At 49.7% G+C, this 19,092-nt stretch overlaps 1 protein-coding gene across 2 annotated transcripts in view; it reads left to right on the forward strand.

Moving 5' to 3' along the window:
* The window catches only part of HBS1L (HBS1 like translational GTPase), a 640,556-nt gene that overhangs the window by 471,866 nt on the left and 149,598 nt on the right, over nt 1-19,092 (forward strand). For both annotated transcript variants that reach the window (XM_086927450.1, XM_086927451.1), the window contains exon 7: nt 8,791-8,908. In XM_086927450.1, the coding sequence (XP_086783576.1) occupies nt 8,791-8,908 (118 nt within the window). The remainder of the gene's footprint in view (nt 1-8,790; nt 8,909-19,092) is intronic.

Genomic DNA, 19,092 nt, shown 5'->3' on the forward strand with positions numbered 1-19,092 from the left:
GCCGTGCACGAGAAAGGTATTGGCGGCTTCGGTGCGACGCTAATCTCGTGCCGAAGTGCAAGGAAGTACCAATTAAAATAGAGCAATTAAAATATATACAATTGTTAAAAATACACGTACTTTGTAGATCAAGGTCGTGCAATTGGCAATATACAGGAAAGAGCAGAGAGCCCCCGGCTTCCGCCTCAGGGGAGAATATAGGCAAATCCGGAAAAGGTTGTGTTGCGAACAAGACCTTCCTTCTTGCCCAAGGTTGACACGGCCTTCCACATTGGGCAGTCCATTACCTTGCCCACCTTCTTTCCGCCTCCGCATCCCTCGAAAGAGGAAGAGGCTCAAACGTCTGGACCCAAAACGTGCGCTCTCTTATTATCTAGATCGCACACGCCAGTTCCGGGTGGATGACCAACTCTTCGTTGGTTACGTGTGCGCTAAGAATGGAAAGGTGGTGCACAAGAGGACCATCTCGCGGTGGATCATCTTGTGTATCTAGGCATGTTACTCTATGGCCAAAAAGGAGCCCCCTGCTTGGTTGCGGGCTCATTCTACTCGGGCCACGGCGACTACAACTGCTCTGGGCCGACGAGTGCCCTTGCAGGACATTTGCCAGGCAGCTACGTGGGCCTCGCTGCACACGTTTGCACAACACTACTGCCTGGACAATCTGAAAGAAACACGTTAGTGTTAGATTCCTTACCTTAGAATATCCCCAGGCGTCAGTCTGGATCCGGAAACTTTTGCGTAGCAGTACCCCTGCGCGTCGGTAGGCGTCGTCTGCAGGCGTCCCCTGCGGCTCCGCGTCCGTCGTCGGCGTCGTGCGCCGTGATGACGTCGCTGGAGTACATAGACGCCGCCTCCGCGCGCTGACGTCAGTTCTTCTTTTTTCCGCGCCAGTGGACGCAGATCTGAAGAGCAGTACTCCGGTCTTTGACCAAGTTTTTCGATTGTTTTTTCTCTACGGTGCCTGATAGGATGCCTGGGTTTAAGAATTGCGATGACTGTGAGCGCACGATGTCGGTCACAGACCATCACCGCCTCTGCCTCCGGTGTCTGGGCCCTGACCACGACGTGGACTCCTGCGTCGACTGCCGGGCCCTTACCAACAAGGCTAGGCGGGAGCGGTCCCGCAAGCTGCTGGAGCTCCGGGTGTCGGCCCCACGTCGGGACCGGGAGCGGTCCCGGTCCGGCCGGAGGTCGAGAGAGCGTTCGAGGGAGCGGTCGCGGAGCCGCGCCGGGCGCTCCGGAAGTCGACACCACTCGTCAGGCTCGTCAGGTAAGAAGCACAAGAAGTCGGGGCGTCGTCATCGTACCCCCGACTCCCCCCGACGCTCGCGCGATGCGGCCGGGGGCTCGGGTGACCCCAACCCCGCGGCTCCGCGAGAGTCGCCGGCGCGGCCTGCCTCATACCCTCCGGTCCCTGGGCATGGCGCGACGCCTGAGGAGATCGAGGCGTTCCTCATGGCCATGAGGGCGCTCGCTTCTCCGACGGGGCCTACGGCGCCTTCGGGCCCAGTGCTACCGTCTGGGGGCCCTAGCGGTTCGGGTGTCCCTGCCTCGGCGCCGTCGGGTGCTCCGGCCCCGGCGCCGCCGACGGCTCCGACCCCGGCGCCGCAGGGGCCTTCGGGATCGGCGCCGGCTGGTCTTCCGGCCTCCCCGGCGCCGTTGCCATCGGGGTTACCCCCGACGCCGCCCCCGCGCGGCGCCGGTTCTCCACTGCCGGTTCCGGCCGGCGGTGGGGTTCCGTCGCCGGCTCCGGGCGGCGCCGTCCCCTTACCTTCTCCGACGCCGGACGCGGCGCCGGACGGGCGTCGCACGACGCCGGTCCCGGCGCCGATGGGGCCCATGGGCCCCGAGGAGCCGGTCTTCATCATTGACTCCGAATACGGAGAGGATGAGGAGTACGGTGAAGGTTGGGAGGGGTCCGAGGACCCTCTGGCTCGCGAGTGCCAGTATGACCCGGACTGGACAGGTGACTTGGGGGATGCCAGTGGTTTGGACGACTCCCCTAACCCTGGTTTGATCTCTCCTCCAACCGTGGCATCGGTGGAGGGAGCTGCCTATTCTGTGGTGCTGATGAGGGCTGCCAAGGCCTTACACCTTGAGCTCCCCGTCGCGGCCGTGAGGCCTAACATCCTCACCGAGGTTTTCAAACCGCAGTCATGCCCAGTGGAGCCACTGCTGCCGTTTAATGAAGCCTTGTCTGACGTTCTGTTGGGCACGTGGTCCAGGCCCGCTTCAGGTGCGCCTGTTGATCGGAACGTGGCCAGGCGCCACCGTCCTTGTCCGGACGACCCCAAGTACCTGTCTACCCACCCCACTCCTGAGAGTCTGGTGATCCAGGCCTCGACCTCCCAGTCCGCATTCCCGTCGGCCCCGCCCGACCGGGAATCCAAGAGGTATGACCAGTTTGGCAAAAAGGTCTTCTCGTCCATTAGTTTGGGCCTGCGGTCTTGCAACACCGCCTGCCTCTTGGGCCGCTACACCCACTCTGTGTGGGATACGGTCGCGGAGCTGCTGCCAGAATGCCCCATGGAGGTGCGGGCAAAGCTCGGTCAGGCTGTGGCTGAGGGCCGAGATGCAGCGAAATATTCAATTCGGTGTGGTCTTGATACGACCGACTCGCTGGGCAGGGCTATGTCTACGACGGTGGCGATTCGTCGCCACGCCTGGCTGAGATCCGCCAATTTTTCGGCTGATGTCCAGAATGCCCTGATGGACATGCCGTTTGATGGCTGTCACCTGTTCGGTGACAAAGCGGACCACGCGCTGGAACGCTTCAAGGACTCCAGGGTCACGGCCAAGTCCTTGGGTCTCTCGACCCAGCGTCAGCAACCGGGTTCGTTTCGTCCCTTTCGTGGCCAAGGAAGGGGCGCCCCCACACGTGCTGCCAGCCACGCGCCGCAACAATCCTTCCAACGCGGTGGCGGCCGTGGAAACCGCTGTGGTGGCGGTCGGGGACAACGGCGGGGTCAGACCACACCTTCCCCCGCAGCATCTACCCCAAAATCCTCCTAGTCCGTGCTTTCGGCCCCATGTGACGCCAGTGGGTGGCAGGGTTCGCCATCACCACGCTCACTGGCGCACGATCACTTCGGACAGGTGGGTGCTGCAGATCGTCCGAAGGGGCTACTCCCTCCCCTTCGAGACCTCTCCTCCAGCCATGCCACCGCAGAACCACCGTGTGTCGGGGGACCACTTGACGCTTCTGCAGGAGGAAGTTACGGCCCTCTTGGCCAAGGGGGCCATCGAGCGCGTTCCTGGGCCAGAAGTAGGGCGTGGTTGTTATTCCCACTACTTTCTGGTGCCCAAGAAGGACAAGGGGGGGCCTACGTCCTATCTTGGATCTAAGGAACGTCAACGGCTTCCTCCGGAAGGAGAAGTTCAAGATGTTGACGTTAGCTCAGGTCTTGGCTGCTCTAGACCCACAAGACTGGATGGTAGCGTTGGACTTGCAGGACGCCTATTTTCACATCCCCGTCCTGCCGGCCCACCGGCGTTACCTGCGGTTCACGGTAGGCCAGGAGCATTTTCAGTTTATCGTGCTTCCCTTCGGCCTTACCAGCGCCCCACGGGTGTTCACAAAGGTGATGGCGGTGGTCGCAGCCCATCTGCGCAGGTTGGGGGTTTCAGTCTTCCCCTACCTAGACGACTGGTTGTTGAAGGCGGGCTCGCCCCAGACAGTCGTCCACCACCTTCAGATGACGGCAGACCTCTTGCACGACCTGGGGTTCTCCATCAATGTTCCGAAATCACACCTGTGTCCCTCTCAAAAGCTCCTTTTCATCGGAGCGGTTCTGGACTCGGCGCAGTTTCGGGTTTATCCTCCGGAACGGCGGGTTCGGGATATTCAGGCTTTGATTCCCATCTTTCAGCCGCTATCCCGGGTTTCGGTCAGGTTGACGCTGCGGCTGCTGGGACTGATGGCTTCCTGCATCCTTCTGGTGCATCACGCTCGGTGGCGGATGCGGGCTCTGCAGTGGGACCTGAAGTTTCAGTGGGCCCAGCATCAGGGCAACTTGTCCGACCACGTCTTGATCTCGGAGGGCACTGCGAGACAACTGCAGTGGTGGCTTGCGGACCGCGATTGGGTCAGGGGCAAGTCCCTCTCCCTTCCCCAACCGGAGCACGTTGTCGTGACGGACGCGTCCCTCCAGGGCTGGGGTGGCCACTTGGGAGAGGCAGAGATCAGAGGCATCTGGTCTCCGGCGGAGTCCCGGCTCCATATCAACCTGTTGGAGCTGCGGGCGATTCGTCTGGCACTGAAGGCATTCCTCCCCTTTGTCAACGGGAGGGTAGTGCAGGTGTTCACCGACAACACCACCGCCATGTGGTACTGCAACAAACAGGGCGGTGTGGGGTCGTGGACCCTTTGCCAGGAGGCTCTGCGCCTCTGGCAATGGCTGGAACGTCAGGGCGTGACTCTGACGGTTCAACACCTGGCAGGTTCTCTGAACGCCAGGGCGGACGAACTCAGCCGTCGGTGCTCGATGGATCACGAATGGCGTCTGAACTCGGACGTGGCGCAAGGCATCTTTCTGCGATGGGGAGAGCCTTGGTTAGATCTATTCGCCACCGAAGAGAACGCGCAATGTCATCAGTTCTGCGCGTTGGAGTTTCCAAGACGGCACTCGCACGGCGACGCCTTTCGGCGCGAGTGGAGTTGCGGTCTGTTATACGCCTTTCCGCCTATACCACTTCTGCCCAGAGTGCTGAAGAAGATCAGGCGCGACCGGGCCCAAGTTATCCTTGTGGCTCCGGACTGGGCTCGAAGATACTGGTATCCCGAGCTACTCAACATGTCAGTCGGTCCCCCGATCCGCCTGCCCCTTCAGGAGGACCTTCTGTCGCAGCAGCAGGGGACGGTCTTCCACCCGAACCTGTCCAGTCTCCACCTCCATGCTTGGAGATTGAGCGGCGACAGTTGAGGCCATTTGACTTGCCTCCTGAAGTCTGTGATGTTATTCTGGCAGCCAGGCGTCCCTCCACTAAGTCGGTATACGCCTGTCGGTGGAACAGATTTGTGGCATGGTGCACAGCAAAGGCTGTGGATCCTCTTTCTGCCCCTCTTTCGGAGGTTCTTCTGTTTCTTCTTTCTCTTGCCCAGCAGGGCTCTGCTTTGGGCACTATCAAGGGCTACCTTTCTGCCCTTTCAGCTTTTTTAAGGCTTCCTGATCAGCCTTCTTTGTTCAAATCCCCGATTGTAACTCGATTCTTGAAAGGCATCACTCACATGTTTCCACCTGTTCCGTTTGTGATGCCTCAGTGGGATTTGAACCTGGTTCTGACCTTTCTAATGTGTGCTCCCTTTGAGCCCCTTCATTCTTGTCCTCTCCGTCTCCTGACTTTAAAGACGGCTTTCCTGGTTGCCATCACCTCTGCCAGGAGAGTGAGTGAGCTCCAGGCTCTTTCCGTCCATCCTCCTTTCCTGTCCATTCATCCTGATAAGGTGGTTCTGAGGACTAGGCCTTCTTTCCTGCCCAAGGTTGTTTCGGCCTTTCACATCGGGCAGTCCATTACCCTCCCTTCCTTCTTCCCGCCTCCGCATCCTTCGAAGGATGAAGAGCGGCTCCATCGTCTGGACCCAAAACGTGCGCTTTCATTTTACATGGATCGCACACGCCAGTTCCGGGTGGATGACCAACTGTTTGTTGGCTACGTGGGTGCGAAGAAGGGACGGGCGGTCTGTAAACGAACCATCTCTCGATGGGTCGTCCTCTGCATCAAAGCGTGCTACTCTTTGGCTCGGAAGGAGCCTCCTGTTGGGCTGAGGGCCCATTCCACTCGGGCCACGGCGGCTACCACTGCCCTGGGCCGGGGAGTCCCCTTGCAGGACATTTGCCAAGCGGCTACGTGGGCCTCGCTGCACACCTTTGCGAGGCACTACTGCCTGGACAGCCAAGTCCGGAGGGATGGCTTCTTTGGCCGTTCTGTCCTCCAGGACTTTCTGGTGTAGTTTGTATTGGTTCGCAGACCCACCACCGGGGTTGGTATTGCTGGGGTATGTATTCTAAGGTAAGGAATCTAACACTAACGTGTTTCTTTCAGATGAACAAGTTACTTACCTTCGGTAACGATATATCTGTAAGAAACATTAGTTAGTGTTAGATTCCTTACCGAACCCACCCATCCTCCCCGTTCTGCGAACTGATACCTAGGGTTAAGGTCATCCCTTTCAGGGCCCTAGTTTTTACATGGCACCAGTGTTGGTTCTCTCATGGCTCTGCGTCTCCTGGCGCGGAAATGCTGTGTGCAAAGAACTGACGTCAGCGCGCGGAGGCGGCGTCTATGTACTCCAGCGACGTCATCACGGCGCACGACGCCGACGACGGACGCGGAGCCGCAGGGGACGCCTGCAGACGACGCCTACCGACGCGCAGGGGTACTGCTACGCAAAAGTTTCCGGATCCAGACTGACGCCTGGGGATATTCTAAGGTAAGGAATCTAACACTAACTAATGTTTCTTACAGATATATCGTTACCGAAGGTAAGTAACTTGTTCGCCAAGCCCGGAGGGATGGCTTCTTTGGCCGTTCCGTCCTCCAGGACTTTCTGGTGTGATTATTGGTTCGCAGACCCACCACCAGGGTTGGTATTGCTGGGGTATCTATTCTAAGGTAAGGAATCTATCACTAACGTGTCTCTTTCAGATGCTCAAGTTACTACTTGTGTAACGATATATCTGTAAGAGACATTAGTTAGTGATAGATTCCTTACCGACCCACCCATCCTCCCCGTTCTGTGAACCGATATCTAGGGTTAAGGTCATCCCCTTTCAGGGCCCTAGTTTCATGGCACCAGTGTTGGTTCTATCATGGCTCTGCGTATCTGGCGCGGAAAAGCTGTGTATCAGAACTGACGTCAGCGCGCATGGGCGGCGTCTAAGTACTCAGACAACGTCATTCCAGCGCTAACGACGCCAACGACGGACGCGGAGCCGCGGACGACGCCTACCGACGCGCAGTGGTATTGCTACGCAAACATTTCCGGATCCAGTCTGACGCCTGGGGATATTCTAAGGTAAGGAATCTATCACTAATTACTGTCTCTTACAGATATATTGTTACACAAGTAGTAACTTGTGCATCTGTGGACCTACAGTGGAGGTATGTTGTGTTTCTGTTGAAGGTCCTGCGGCTTGCAATCCTGATGAAATGACCCTGGCGGGCGTTCTCTTTGTGGTCATATCATGATCGGACACTGTACTTTCATCAGATGAAGGGGTTCCTTTCTTATGGTCGAAACGTCGTCTTGAATTAATCTCGGCCTGTTTCCTGTTTTTTTTCCCCCAAGGAGGTACAACCCATGAAAAGGAAAAACAAATCTCACAATGTCTTTTAACCAAAGTTGGCAGGACAAGCAGTCACCAACAATAAGGATTTCAGAATGTTTGATAATGTCTGATTGGGTCATGGTGACTCTTGTTTGTTTCACCACCACCTGGATTCATGCCCATCAAACGTGCTAGTGTCTCTCTTCATCCATTCTCTATGCATACCCATCAAACACTGCACTGGCCCCTCTTGTTATTTCGCTCTCCACCCATAATTCACGTATTCATGCTCATTAGACATCGTGCCGGTGACTCTTCTCATCTCAACTCAACCTCCATCCACCATTCCCACTCATCGAACACTGTGCTGGGGCCTCTCGAAATTTCACCCTCCACCTGCCATTCACTTCATCAGACTTTTCTTTTCATGCAAAAGCACTCAATGATTTCTGAATAATGAGTGTAAAAGCTTTAAGTTGTATTCCCTATGAGTGTTTGCTTTTTTCCAATATGTTACTATTTTTCAGGCAGCAAATAACTGTAGTCTAGTGCATAATTTGAATTTAATTGCTTCCAGGTGTTTATAGCAGGACACAATTGAGTTGTAACTGAAGGCAGTGCGAGTTTCTCTCAGTGGGGCAGTATGGTGTTCAGTGGGGGAAAGGATGTGGCACTCTGCCGATGACAGAAACTGCAAGGTTCTGAGACAAATGGCGTGTTATAGCACATTTAAGATCTTTGGGACATGCTGCAAATGGCAACGTTTTCAGATGAATGTATAGTGTTGACCTATAACAACCGAGCGCATGTGTGCATTGTCTATTTAAAGAAATGTGGAAGATGCTAGCTGTAGTGTCTTCTTTTGCTTGCAGCAAAAATAAATGTGGATAAATACAGAAAAAATGCTCAAAAAATAAATAGGTATAAATACAGATGGAAATGGCAAAAAATAAATACCATAAAACTGGAAGCCCTATTTATGATCCATATCCCTATATTGGAGCTCAGGCCTCTACGGCTGGCTACTGAGCCCTCCTCCCTAAGGTGAATCATGAGGCCTACTATACATGAGTACCACAAAGTAAATATATTACTTTAACAAGTAAGTAGGAATGCAATCGTGCATCCTGCCAATGAACTATCAGACCCTTTGGAATTTAGCCCTAAAATAAGAGAACCCGCTAACCGCAATAGCGGTCCTTTTGAAAGAAAATTTGTGGTAGTTGCACCAACAAATGCTCAAAATTGTAGTTTTAGAGATAACATTGAGGTAAGCAAGCTCTAAAAATCTCTTCGCAAAATGTAACATTTTCACCACTGCTGAGATTTTGTACATTGGTCGAAAGTGATCTCTGAGTAATCAGAAGGCGCTGTGTGCAAATGATCTTCTGTTTGGGGAACCAACAGCCGCAGACTTCTTCTGTACACTTACATGTATCTTTATTCAGCCACAACCCCTTAACTTGAATGGGTAATGTTAAGATGTGTAACAGTGTTTTGCTTTTGTTTTTATGTGAAGGGGTGTCACCATGGATGTGGGGATGACTAAATTTGAAACCAATACCAAAGTCATTACGTTGATGGATGCACCTGGGCATAAAGACTTCATTCCAAATATGATAACAGGAGCTGCACAGGTTGGTTTTGGCTTTTCTTTCTGCTTGCATGTATTGTAAGAGTGATGGTTTCATTAAAGAGCAAGCATACTTCTACGAGCTGGCTTTGCTGTTGTTAAATGCAGTATAGGCACAAATGTATGCATTATCTATTACTCAAGTTCTGACGATTTCCATTGTCAACGTGTGGGTATTCCTGCCGTCTAGTGGTGGTGTAGAAACGTTTTCTGAGGCCGATTAAAATGAGAACCTGGCACACCAGTATTTGTATATATTATGCTGCACACTCTGCATATATTTGTGCCCTGGCCTAATTTCTCACTCATTAATTTGGACTTGACCCTACTGCTCTCACTCAACAAATTCTTAGTGTGTCCTGGCCTCAGTTGTTTTGGCTTCTCTCTATGATCTTTCTCTCCATCTCATTTTCACTCAGAATTGCCATCATGTGCTGCTGTCCCTCTCCTTTATGCCATTCTCATCGTGTCATCAACATACATGACCTCTGCTTCTTATTTCTGGAGATTAGTGATCCAGTGCATGCCGGTGTTCTGCGCTACAATTGAGATGAGGTCCCTACAGAACCTCCTGATTTGTAGAAAGTGTGCCCTGGTCTGGAAAAAAGTAACAAAAGTTGGAAAGTAATTACAGGTTGTTGTTCACTCACCTTTTGCAGAATGTATCAACCTTGCTTTTAGTAAAGTGGAGATATACCCTCCCCCCTCTGACACCCGTTCTCCCTTGTTGAGCTCGCCTTCATTGACCATAAGAAAGTGTTGTGTGTAACTCCAGGAAAGGTGAAAGCACCTACTGGAAAATCAGAAAACCGTCTATCCCCAGTATATGACGACAGTCCTGGTCCAAGGTAAGGCAGAGCCAGCGTCTCGTTAGGTGTAACTAGTAATAATGGCACTACAGTCTACCTAAAAGGAACCTGAGAAATTGATGTTAATATAGAGTGGCGGTTACCCTAGAATTCTATAGCTTTGCACTAATAATTGCTAGACTGATATTGATTAGCAACAAGGATTTATTCCTTAAGGGCAGAAATGTATAATCAAAATGATTAAAACAGACGTAAAAGTGCTCACAATCTCTTGGTGATCATAGAGTAAGTGCTGAAAATGAAATCTTTTTATGTATGGGAAATTCAGATAATGGCTGGAAAACAAAATGAATAGTTACCAAAGATTGTAAATGAAAAGTGAATCCAAATTTGCATAATTTCTCTGTAGTCTTAAGTGCACTGATCGACATTTTTAGTCTATAGGCAAGTTGATGGGTCACCATGAGGACGCAATGAATAACAAGCCTGTTGGCAAACACTATGCAGGGACAAAGGAACACTTGCCAAATATTGTTGCATCGGCTATTGTGTTCTATTCAAGAAAACCTCGTATATTAGGCAGCCCTTACTTGTACAGTAGAAAACCAGCAGTGCATGCACATCAACCAGTGGAGCACTAGTACCAAATAGGAGATGAGTAGTCTAAATGTGTCCCAGTGTACCAATCCGAGGAGCTACCTTGGAATGGTGGTAGCATTCTCATAAACTCACGGTGGGTACCCCTTCTGTGAGCTATGTTCTCTTCCACAGCTCTTTGGGGTATATTTCATGAGCACCGTGTGGTGAACTCTCCATCAATGCTATGTGAGATAAAATAAATATGCCTCTGTGCATAAATGTGTTGGCACTGAAAGCAATTTTCATGCCATTGAAAACCCCGAATGCAAATCCTAATAACCGGTGTAGTAATGGTCCACAGCCATCATATACTTGTGAAAACAAGGAGGGAGTACCCTTTTCCCACAAATCTGCAAGCTGACTTTATCTGTGCAAAAGTAGACTCTACTGCAAGGCATGTTCTTGCTAGTCTTCCAAGTTGCTTGGTTCTGCAGTCTAAGTAATCTTCTCATTGTGACGTGTAGCTGTAGATGTACATGTATACTTCTGGCATCTAGTATTGGGCTCAGACGTGTATAACTTGTTTTTTTTTTTTTTTCGATGAATGCCTTTCGATCATGAGCTGTAGGGATTCATCCCATAGGCAGTATTACTCATGAACATCGGCTCCATCTTTAGGTATTTTTCCTTACTCATCCCACCAGTGGCAGATCCTCCAGGGAAGTCCTCAAGCTCATCTTTGAGACCTTTGGTCGACCTCCCGTAGACACTTTTGCAGCTCACTTCAACACCAAGTGCAAACAGCTTGCGTCTCATTTGGGCAGAGGACTCAGTTCCCTGAGGGGCCACTTGATGGTGAACTGCTGGCGTTTTTCTGTATGCTTCCCTCACAACCACTCTGATCTCCCCACGATCAAGCTGAGCTCAAGATATCCACTTATCCCGGTGAACCTGCCTTCCCCTTTGCCAGGATTGCTTCTGTCTCTTACTCCCACCTTATGCAGTGGACTCATGATTGTCACCCAAAGGAGAGATTTTTTTGTCCCTTTAAGATGGGAGAGTGATATACTACGTGTTAATGCTGCTCAGTTTGAGCACTTTCATTCTCTGGAAATGTCCTTTAATACCCAGGCCTCTCCTCCGAGAATCTGGAGGTCCATGCAGCTACCAAGAAATCTCCCAGCCGAACCCAGTTTTGCCAGTGGATATTGGCTTTTTTTAAGGTACTGAAATGGGGCTTGCAGGTAAATACCTGGTGGAACCAGCCTCGGTATCCTTACTCCCATGGCCAATAAATTATCAAGAGGTCTGAACCTAAAGACTTCTGGAACAATAATCTAATCCTTCCAGTATTCTGCACATGCCTTTTAAAAGAATTGAGTCTGTGCTCACGTAGCACAGCCTTTTTTGTGGCCAGAATCTCAGTCAATATGGTAAATGAGCTTAAAGCCGATTTTACAAAAGTTTTGTTAGAGTACCACTCATGCAAAGACATTGTTCATTAGACCTTTCACATCCCAATGCCTCCTTGGTTTGTTAAACCCTCCATAACTTTGACATGGAGAACACGTTATGACTTTACATAGATTGAACAGATTGCTTCTCTTGTTCAGGCCAACTTCCTTCCGGTATGAAGCACATTCTAGCTGAGCTAAGGTGGCATCAGTCTCATTTTCTCGGCAAGCGTCTGTCAGAGATGTGCTGGATAGTTATGCTGGCTACTCTATATTCATCCTACAAACCCTAAGCTCTAGAGGCTTTCTCCCCGACCAATAACATTTGACCAGGAGCACTTCTGTGGAAATGTTCACCTGGGCCTATTCTTATAAATTCCTCCTTTTCGCTTCCTCCGCTTCTGTGGCATCTACCCATGATTAAAAATGGGACAGCGCTAGGCTGTAAAACGAGGATAAACCTACCTTAATAGTGATTAGGCTACTTTTTCTTTATAAGCTCTCTCATTTTTCAGTGTCTTGCCGCTGACACGTCATCCAAGTCGATTCTCTATCAAATAAAAAAATCTGTGATGTGTGTGAATACAGGCAAGGAAGATAATGTCAGATAGGACGTAAGCATGCTAATGCAGTACAGGCATGCAAGTACCTAAAACGTATTGAAGCAGTTTCTGGGCTTTCTCTTAGGTATGTGGTAGGCACACCAACAAGCTGATAGCAGGAAAAACCTTTGGACTAAGAGAGACTGCCGCCATAAAGCTGATGTACATTAACTGCGTTTCAGCTTTTAGGTTTATTAACCCCTTGAGTTAATTTAGCAGCCTAGCTATTCAAATGTCCTCGAGGAGGGCGATTTTATGTTTCAAAATATAACAATTCTGAAAAAGCAGATGATCTTAAACTAAGTATTCTTTGATTAATCGTAGCTATTGTTAACAACATTGGGCTACAATAACTTGCACCGTCATGGGGTCAAATTGCTGAAAAGCGCCAATAATGAGAAATTTCACAAACGCCATGTCTTGAAAAATTCTGCAGCCTATGCAATTATGATATGGGCTCTTTTTTGAGAGATGTATATCCTGTTGAAAACCATGCATTGCTATGGCAAAATTTCATTTTTTAACCTTTGATCATAAAACGTTACATGCTGAAACCACGGAATACGAGAAAAACAGACTACGGACCTGTCGTGCAGGTGGCCTCTATGATCGGAAGTAGGTTGATTCTCTCATTCTAGGTCATTACGGACACTGTCTCTTGTCCTGAACTTTTCACCTACTTGCCATTGATTTCATATATGTTAGATTAGTTCAGTGGAAGAAAAACAAGACTACAAAACCAATAATGCACTAAGCTATCACACAAGTCTAGACCTGTTCACCCTTTTGAGTTGTAAAAATTGTCTGGTCACAGCTGGGTGACAAGTGTTTCCTTTGTTGAATGCATTTGTGGAGCTCAGTGTACAGCTGCTCCCTTTCATAAAGGCCTTAAAACTCTCCTTTTCTGAGAGCAGACTGAAGCCATCCTGCACTAGCACTGGAATACCCATCTGGGTTATTGCACAGTAGAATAATGATACTTATGAGTTCCCTTTGTCGTGAATTCTTTCCTTCTGTTATTAAATGCATCAGTCTTTGTAACCGTAGTCAGGTAGTTGGGGGTAAAAAGCAATTGAGAGCATTCTAGTTGGAGTTTGCCCGTTCTTCAAGTAAAAGTCAAATCATCAGTGTCCTTTCGGGTCCTGTTTCCAAGAGTGTTAAATGGCCACTTCTGGTCATTTGTAAGTGGTATTGCTCTGCATTTAGATCGAAAGAGGGAGGGGTGTCCACTTCCTCCAATGACTTATTTTGAAAATGTGCCTTCTGTTAGACCGGTCAGCCCTTTGGGTGTTCCCTCCTTAATTTATTTCCCTTTTTGCCTCCCAATTTCTTTTTGTCCACTACATTATTTTTGGTGTTGTCCGTAGGTCTCTGGGCGCTCCATGATGACTAATTATCCATGAAGCGCAGGTGCTCCTCTAAAGTGGAGGAAGAGTAGGTGCTCCATCACAAAATGGTGGCCTGCTAACTGTCAGAAATTACCACACAGCTGGGGGACCATAGGGATGTTACGAGGGGTTCCAGAACCTTCTGGTCCACTGTAGACACTCTGGGCCCAGGATATACAAGATAGAATGTTGGGCGGACATTTTGGGGTGATGTGAGGAGGTGAATGGAGAAGGATCAACTGGGAGTCTAGGTTGTGGAATAAGGAGGCTGGCACATTGTGGAAGGATTGACTGCCTTCAGGGGCTGCTATTCTCTCATCTGATGCTACCACTGGTCCATTGACCTGACCCCGTGTGGACATTTCCATTCAAAGCGGCGTAACAACTGGAAGGAGGCCATGTTGTGGAAAAGAAAACTTGACTGGTCCGGTGAGGGTGAGTGGGCAACCCCCCCCGTGATAGCCTGAGACTTGGCATATTAGCCCTTTCCCTGTCACAATATCACCCAGCGCCTGGACTAGCCCGTACCCTAGCTGCCTGATGTATAACGCTAGAGCCTGTTAATTAATTCCCCAGACTGACCTGAGCGGTTCACGCTCGATTGGTGACACTGCCGTGGCCCAAGTGGAACTTTTGTGGAGGTGACCGGGGTCCCGGTGGATTGGGGGCCAACGGATCGCTGGTCGATAGGCTCGCAAGGTCTGTTAGGAGAGAGAGGCTCGGGCTGACGGGCTGTGAGCGGCATCGGACCAGGCCGTCAGCTGTTAGCGGACGCCGTTCTGAGACCCAACTTTCCGGCGAGTCCTGTCATTGCTGCGGATGAGGGAGCGGGGCGGGCCTAGAGGAGGCGCGCCCGTCTGGAAGGAGGAGTTGCTGAGGGGGCGCGCTTGCTCTCCTGCGAGTCCCCCCATTGCTGCAGAAAAGGGAGCGGGGCGGGCCTGGAAGAGGTGCGCCCGCCCTGAGGAAGGAGAGTTATCAAGGAGGCACGTTAACTCCCGTCACTGCGAGGGTGAAGCCAGGGGGTAACGTGAAGAGAAGGAGGAATCCTAGGGGAGACGCGCATTGCTCTGGAGAAAGGGGAGTGGGGAATCTCTTACCAGGGGCCTGCCCTCGTGTATTGGGAGAAAAGATCGAGAACGAGAGGAATCCCTAACTCCTCCCTACCTTCATACTAAGAACAGCGTCCACAACTTCCCCTACAGAAGTAAGCAGGGAATAAAGAAAAAGGGGGAAGGAAGGGAAACGCATGACTCAAAAGATAACTGATGATCTACAGTAAGAACGTGCTTTTCTCATGTGAAGCAGGGCATAGTCTGGTACACTATAGGTGGCAGTTCACGGTTTAAGACTCCAGTGTTTTTGCCATGTAAAGACTTAAACAATTCTGCTCTGTTGAAGCTTATGGAAGTTAACTCTGTATAAAACGAAGGTCTTGTGTTAATAACCTTATGCCTGAATAGCTTAATGAAAATTCCTACCTCGTCCAAATTTTAAATATTGCTCAGTTTGATGAACAATTCAGCAACCTGTGTGAAATAGGTTGCGAGGTGTCCTGTTAAATTGCCTCTAGGCCTGATTAATAGTCCCTGGAGCTGAAATAAGGTTTTGCATGAAATGAAGTATTCTATAACCCACTAATAGTGAGACAAATGAGAAGGGTTCACTAGCATGTTTTGAATTGTTGTGATAACCTGTAATCCAGTAACCAGGAATTCTAATGTGATAAGACAATATTGCTGATGAAACTGAAAACTAATTTTAAAGGAAAGATAAAGCTTTTCTACTTTTTCTAAAGATGGTGTGGTGTCATTTTTAAGTGGAGGTACGCTGTGTTACTGTACTGAGTGTGACGCAAGTGCGACAATTTGTCTTGGAGATAGGCCTTACCACTTTGAGCCAGGCTACCCTTAGTGGACCGGTAAACCCTGGGTCCAACACCTTCCATGTGGGCTGTTGCTCTTGGTTATTAAATGGGTTATAATTTTTCTCCAGCTGCACCTCCAAAGCACAATGCTGTATCCCTTTGTTTACATTTCGCTTCTACACTGCAGATATTTTGGCAGATATCGCTATGAATATAAATTTCCTAGCTATTGTGAAGTAAAGTTAAGGATGCAGAGGAGAGGATTATGCTTATCTCTTTAATTTATTCCACTCAGCAACCGTAACAACAACATGTTTTTTTTATCAAAGACTACAAATCCCATGATCGTTTGCACACAGTAAGCAGAACAACCAGAGTCCGTCCCATTTAAGCAATATCAAGGAATAGTACTTCCTCCTTCTAGCAAACATCCTGAATCACGCTTTCCAATCAATAGTCTTGCTTCTGATACGATCCTGTACAAAATCAGAGATACCCTTAAGTTCCCGTATGAAACAGTACCTTAAATATGCAACAATTCTTGGCTGTAGAATTAACTATCCCAAACTTTAATAATGCAACAGTCGTCTGGTCAGAAACAGTAGACATGTAACTAAACAACATCACTTAAAAAATGCTGACTTGTAACCTTGTCCCTCTATCCCCGCATACTTATCCAGCACTGACTATCTCAGTGGTTCCAGGAGCGTAACAGTTGATAATGCAACTGGAAGGGCCAATCCTAGTTTCCGCATCCTTAATATAATTGAAACTTTCCTTCACGATAGCTAGGAAACGTTATGTTCTATGTCAGGACCAGAGGTTCAGATTATGCTAGTTTAAAGCTGGTTGACCACGGGTGAAGTGATGCCAGTGATTGCTTTTTAAATAAAATGTTTTAAAAATGGAATCCGAGGAACAATCAGCAGCTCTGAGGATGTCCTCTAGACAGCTCCCCAGAGAGAAGGCCTCAGAGGCCGTGGCCACCCTTGTAGAGTGTGCTCCGAATGAAGAGATATTAATGTCTGCTTCTTGCAGTATCCGATTCACCCAATGGGCTATAGTCGCAGCCGAGACTTGCTTGAACAGCTTCTTAAGTGAAATAAACAGTTTTGCTGTCTTAGGTGGGATTTAATTCTCCGTCATAGACTTGTACACTCTCAGGCAACACACCACTTGCAACTTTGGGTGACCCAGAAAAGCCGGGTAGTGAACAATCCTTGTATTGGATATGGTGCGTCTAGCAATAGTGAATGACACCCCCTCGTGGTGAAGATGGGTGCTGAAATGTCCAAGGCACGGACATCAGAAACTCGTTTACAGGAGATGACAAAGCAGCATCGCCAATTTACCTGTTAATCCCTTACGGGAAAGGTATGCAGTATCCTGCCAGGATTGCAGTAACTGAAGCACCAAATTGACATCCCATAAAGAAATGTACCTAGGTTGCAGTGGAAAAGACAACCTAATGCCAGTCAAGAGATGCAAACCATCGGGTGTTCCCCAACCAGAATGCTGTGTATAAGGATGTGCCCCGCAGAGATTGCCAATAAGCTTGCGTTGATAGTGCGGAAGGTTAAACCTCTGTCCATCGGTTTGGACAAGAAGTTGACGATGTGCACTATATACACCCCCACCGGATCCAAACCCTGTCTCACACACCAGCGTGACCATTGTTTCCTCACGGAGCTATACCTCTTGACTGTGAATCTGCCTAGGCTCTTCTGATGAGGGAGGCAGCCCCGGGGAAAGGCCCAGTACTTCCCAAAATCCCCTGTAATCATCCAACTCATGAGTCAGGGTGACCCCTCCGGCACTAGTGGATGCAAGTTGTCATGTGAATCAGTCAGAAGACAAGGAGTCAGGGGACGTTGGATTGAAGAATCTATAGACCGTTCTAGAAGAACTGGATACCAAACTTGTAATCAAACTGGTGTCACCAAGTCTACTCCCACCTTCTGTCTCCTGAGCAAAGCCGCAAAGAATGGGGGAAAGGCATAACCCCAAAATTGACACCAATTATGCAGGGAGGCATTTGTTGCTTCCACAAGGGTATCCGCACACCAGCTGAATAATAATCGGGGAAACTGGTGGTTGAGGCAGGACAAGAAAAGGTCTACTTGACACTGACCCGATCGGCTCATCAAGCTCTGAAAGAGATAGGGGTCCAGCTTCCAGGTGCTAAAATCCTTAAGGTGTTTGGAATGCCAGTCTGCTGTCTGGTTGAACTTCCCTGGCATATATATTGCTGTTACGGACAATTTGTGATCCAGGCAGTATTGCCAGAAATCTCTGAGCAAATCTGCCAGCACCTTGGACTTTCTCCCCCCATACAGTTGATGTATCTCACCGCCGAAAGGTTGTCCTTCAACAAGATGACGCATGATACCTTGTTGGCTGCCAGGCTCCTCACTGCAACGGATCTGGCATGGAGCTCCAGGCAATTGATGTGGAGAGACTCTTCCTGTTCTGACCACTGTCTGCCTGTGATAGTATCCCCACAGCATGCTTCCCAATCCTGATGACTGGCGTCTGACTGTCACCAGTTCTGGGGGGTAATCTGAAGATGGCTCTGCCGTTCCAGGCCTGCATATGCACGAGCCTCCAGCGGAGCTCTGATTGAGTCTTTGGGAAGGGAGAAACCTCCTGAGTATATGTCATGCCCTTCCGCAGGTGGTGCGCTTTCAGTCGTTGAAGGGCCTGATAAGGCAATAGACCTGGAAAGATTGCCTGGATTATTTCTGAAAGAAGGACCACAATCTGGGCCAGATGGCGAAGTGAAACCCTGTCCCTCGTTAAGGTTCCGCCCAACTCCAGGCGAATCAAGAGCATCTTCTTTTGGGATAATCTGGGGCACTGGCGTACCGTGTTGACCTCGAAGCCCAGAAAGGTAATCTGTTGCACCAGTACGAAGTCTGACTTTTGCTTGTTTTATTTAAAGCCTAAGTCCTGTAGCAAGGACCGAGTCATCCAGAGTTGCACGAGTAACATTTCTGCCTCCTTGTGCATCCGAAGGATGTCATCCAGGTAGACTATGAGTCGCACCCCATGCTTGTAGCCATTCCATCACTATTCTCAGCACCTTGGTGAAGCACCAAGGCGCTGAGGACAGCCCAAACGGGGGGCAAGTGAACTTGTACACCTGTCCATCCCACTGAAATTGTAGAAACCTCCTTTGGGGAGGGAAGATCGGGATGGTGAGGTAGGCATTCTACAGGTCTAGTCGTACTAGCCAGTCTTTGGGTAGGAAGACTTCTCGTAGAAGGTGAATACCCTCCATTTCGAAATTACGGTATACCAGCCAACGATTGAAATCCCACATATTTATGACCGGCCTGAACGCTTTGCCCTTTTTCTCAACTAGGAAGATATTGCACAGCAATTTCCTGGGATGAAGAATTGTACGAGTAATGGCCCCTTTCTCCAGAATGTCTATGACTTATCTGTTCACCACCTGAGCCCCTTCTCGAGAGAAGACTAAATGCTGGGGCT

Source organism: Lissotriton vulgaris, chromosome 6 (assembly GCF_964263255.1).
Source record: "Lissotriton vulgaris chromosome 6, aLisVul1.2, whole genome shotgun sequence".
Lineage (NCBI taxonomy): Eukaryota > Metazoa > Chordata > Amphibia > Caudata > Salamandridae > Lissotriton > Lissotriton vulgaris.